At 35.1% G+C, this 3,511-nt stretch overlaps 1 protein-coding gene across 8 annotated transcripts in view; it reads left to right on the top strand.

Annotated features, from left to right (window-relative positions):
- Positions 1 to 3,511, top strand: part of Fbxl13 (F-box and leucine rich repeat protein 13) — a 273,523-nt gene that overhangs the window by 169,538 nt on the left and 100,474 nt on the right. For all 8 annotated transcript variants that reach the window (XM_033756570.1, XM_033756578.1, XM_033756577.1 and 5 more), the window contains one exon: positions 2,913 to 2,996. In XM_033756570.1, coding sequence (XP_033612461.1) covers positions 2,913 to 2,996 — 84 coding nt within the window. The remainder of the gene's footprint in view (positions 1 to 2,912; positions 2,997 to 3,511) is intronic.

The raw sequence follows: 3,511 nt of genomic DNA, 5'->3' as shown, positions 1-3,511 counted from the left end.
TTGACTTTTTTTTTTTTTTTTTTTTTGGCATTTCCCACACACACACTGGGGATCGAACTCAGGACCTTGCGCTTGCAAGGAGGTGTGGTGCTACTGAGGTAAATCCCCGGCCCCCTCCTTTTCATTCTGGATGATAGCCATTCTGACTGCTGTGAGATGGAATCTCAATGTAGTTTTGATTTAAATTTCCTACTAGCTAAAGATGTTGGACGTTTATTGGCCATTTGAACTTCTTTTGAGAAGTGTCTGCTTAATTCATTTGGCCACTTATTGATTGGGCTCTTTGGTTTTCTTGGTATTATGTTTTTTGTTCTTTATATATTGTAGATATTAATTCTCTCTTGTACAAATAGCTAGTAAAGATTTTCTCCCATTCTGTAGGTTCTCTGTCCACTCAGTTGATTCTTTTTTGTGCAGAAGTTTAATTTGATGTAGTCAAGTTGATTTTTTAATATTATATCCTGTGCTACTCAAGTCCTATTCAGAAAGTCTTTGCTTGTGCCTATGGATTCAAGTGTTTCTCTTATATTTTCTTCCAGAACTTTCAAAGTTTTGGGCTGCATATCTAGGTCTTTGATCTGTTTTGATCTGATTTAGTAGGAGGTGTGAGAGAATCTAGTTGCACTTTTCTGCATGTGGATATCCACTTTCCCCAACATCACGTGTTAAAGAGGCTGTCTTTCCTCAAGCATATGTTTTTGGGCCTTTGTCAAAAATCAAATGGCTGTAGTTGCATGGGGTTGTTCTGTGCCTTCCCTTCTATTCCACTGGTCTACGTGTCTATTTCTCTGACAGTACCATGCTGTTCTTTACTTTTTGAGGAACTGTCAGACTATTTACCAGAGTGGCTGGTCCACTTTACATTTCTGCCGGCAGTAAGGGAGGGTGCCCAAGTTGTCCATATCCTCACCAACACTTTTTAAGTTATATCCATCCTGATAAATTTACTGTGGCATCTCATTGTGGGTTTATCTAAGGCCTAATGATGTTAGTCAATTCAATTTGAGTCTATGTTTTTAACATGAACAATTATAGTGATTAGTTGCAGCATTTCATGTCAATATTTTAATTTTTTACTAAAGCACTAAGTAGCATATAGGCTAATAACATTATATTTAGTAAATACACTCTATTTGCAGCTGCCCTTAAAAATTTGGGGGATCAAGAGATGGAGGAAGAAGGGAGAAGGACAAGGGAGGGTAAGGGGATGAAAGAAGAATTAAGATGTGTTATGCGCATGTGCCAACTTCCAACAGTGAATGTAATCATTATGCACTGCAAGTATGCACTAGTAAAAGATGGAAACTGGAAAGAAGTTCTGATTCGGCTACATAAAAGTAAAATCGAAATGAAAACCTTAGAGATAATTTCATAGAACAAATTTCCCATATAAGAAAGCATACTTTCTGTTAGTATTGAGCAGAGAGATAAACTTGGCATTGCTTATTGGTATTTTTGTTCAGTTTGGTTTCCACTGGGGAAATATCTAAACTCACTCAGTTTTGCAGCATGAATAAAATAGCATCCACACCTGGAACCCAGAACTCATACAGCAGCTCCACAGGGTTTGATCATCCTTTGTTTTGAAACAAGCAAGCAAAAAACATAATGTGTTCCTAACAAAAGAATCCATAGTCACAATAAAATTAAAAGAATGAACAAAGTGAATTTATTTTTAGTTGGTGTACAGAACTGTTAGGCAAAATTAGAAATCACAGTTTAAGCAGTGGCTTAAGTCAAGCCCTTTTTCCATTGGTTTGGACTTTTGTTTTTGCTTTTTCTTTAAATGAAAGACTTTAATCTCTGCATCTGGGAAAAATGTAGGATCTAATATTACATAATATATCTTCAATTATAGCCTAAATGTTACATTTCAGACCAATAAAATGTAAGCAGGCCAGCAAATAAAATATAAAAAGGACAAGTCCATAGTCATTTCTAACATTTTTCCTGCCAGCTGGCTCTGGGATCATGGGATGAAAAGAAAGAAAGAAAAGAAAAATGAAACCCCTGTTCTTATCCACCGGGTTTAGGAAGGCTATCCTGTGGAATTATAAAAGTAACGTGACCCTAAGTGGGAAACAAGAGGACAGCATCTACAAACCACATTTGTCAATTCCTTATCTGAGGGTTGGGCCAGCCAGCTTGGGGGGAAGTATGGAGAAACAAGGCAGCACAACCACACATGAAAAATGAAAGGTGAAGTCTATTTTTTTAACTACAAAAAAAAAAAAAGCTTTAGCCTGGGGGTTTAGTTGAGTGATTCTGCTGCCTGCCTTGTAAGCGCAAAGTCCCAAATTTGATCCCCAGTATTTAAAAATAAAAGCTTTAAACCTGGAAAGGCAGTGGGCTATTAATGAGTGATGATCTGTCTTTATATAAAGATCATTCCCCTTCTCTTATTCAGAATTATAAAAATAAACTATGGATTTTGAGATTTTTTGGTTTGAAATAAGAATTTATTAATAAATAGATTCATTAGCCATGTAAAGTATTTTCAAAATAAAGTTGTGAGTTAGAGTTGTTTGTTTTGATTCAGATAGCATTTATCTGGAAACATATAGCAACATAATAACTTTTTCTTTTGGGACCAGAGAGCAAACTGGGGACCTTGAGCTTGCGAGGCAGGCGGCAGCACCACTCAGCTAAATCCCTGGCCCACAAAATAACTAAGAAGTTTTCTGGCTCTGAAATTCTGTAACTTTTTTGTACAACAATAGAGAGAACCTGAAATTTGTACTTATTGACATTTTCTATCCAAAGTGGTTTTATACCTAAATGTAAAGAAATATAAGAACAAAACTGTTTTCTTAGTTTGCACAAATATTTTATGCTATTAGTTTGAACAACTGATTATTAAACTATACCTTCCATACTAAACTATAATTACAAGATAATTTCTATATTTTTAGGGATTGATAGCACTTTCCAGACATAAGAAACTGAAGGAACTTTCTTTATCTGACTGTTGTAAAATCACCAATGTTGGAATTGAGGTAAGATAATTAAGGTCTTCTGTTAATGAATTAAGATTGAATATTAAGCACAAATTGAACAGTTTTGTAGGTCACAGTAAAAAAAAAAAAAGAAAAGAAAAGAAATGAAAGTGTGAGTTTGTGAGTAAGCCAGGATCTCAGATCTCCGTGGCCTAACATGACAAAGAGGATTTGTTTTCCTGTTTTTCCCCATCTACCCACTTTCTTCGTATCAGACTAATGCTGAGTAGGAACATTTTACTTGGGAAGCGATGAACTGCTATGTGGTGACAGTTGGTCTTTTCATACAAAGAAAATGTTCTTAGAATAAAAATGTCATGCAATCTAACCGTGAAAATTGAGAAAGTTTGAAAAATTAAACCAGACACCTAACAATTTGGAGCTTAAGTTATGCAAACATACTTGATAACACACTTTATTGGAACAGACAGTATGAAATAAATAACTGGGTAGGAGAAATGATTATATGTTCAAGTGAGACTTCAGACATTCTCTGTTTTTTTTTTTTTTTTTTT

This window comes from Fukomys damarensis, unplaced genomic scaffold, assembly GCF_012274545.1.
Source record: "Fukomys damarensis isolate Sample0158 unplaced genomic scaffold, DMR_v1.0_HiC HiC_scaffold_4, whole genome shotgun sequence".
NCBI lineage: Eukaryota > Metazoa > Chordata > Mammalia > Rodentia > Bathyergidae > Fukomys > Fukomys damarensis.
The sequence above is the reverse complement of the archived record's forward strand: the minus strand, read 5'-3'. Positions and strand labels throughout refer to the sequence as shown.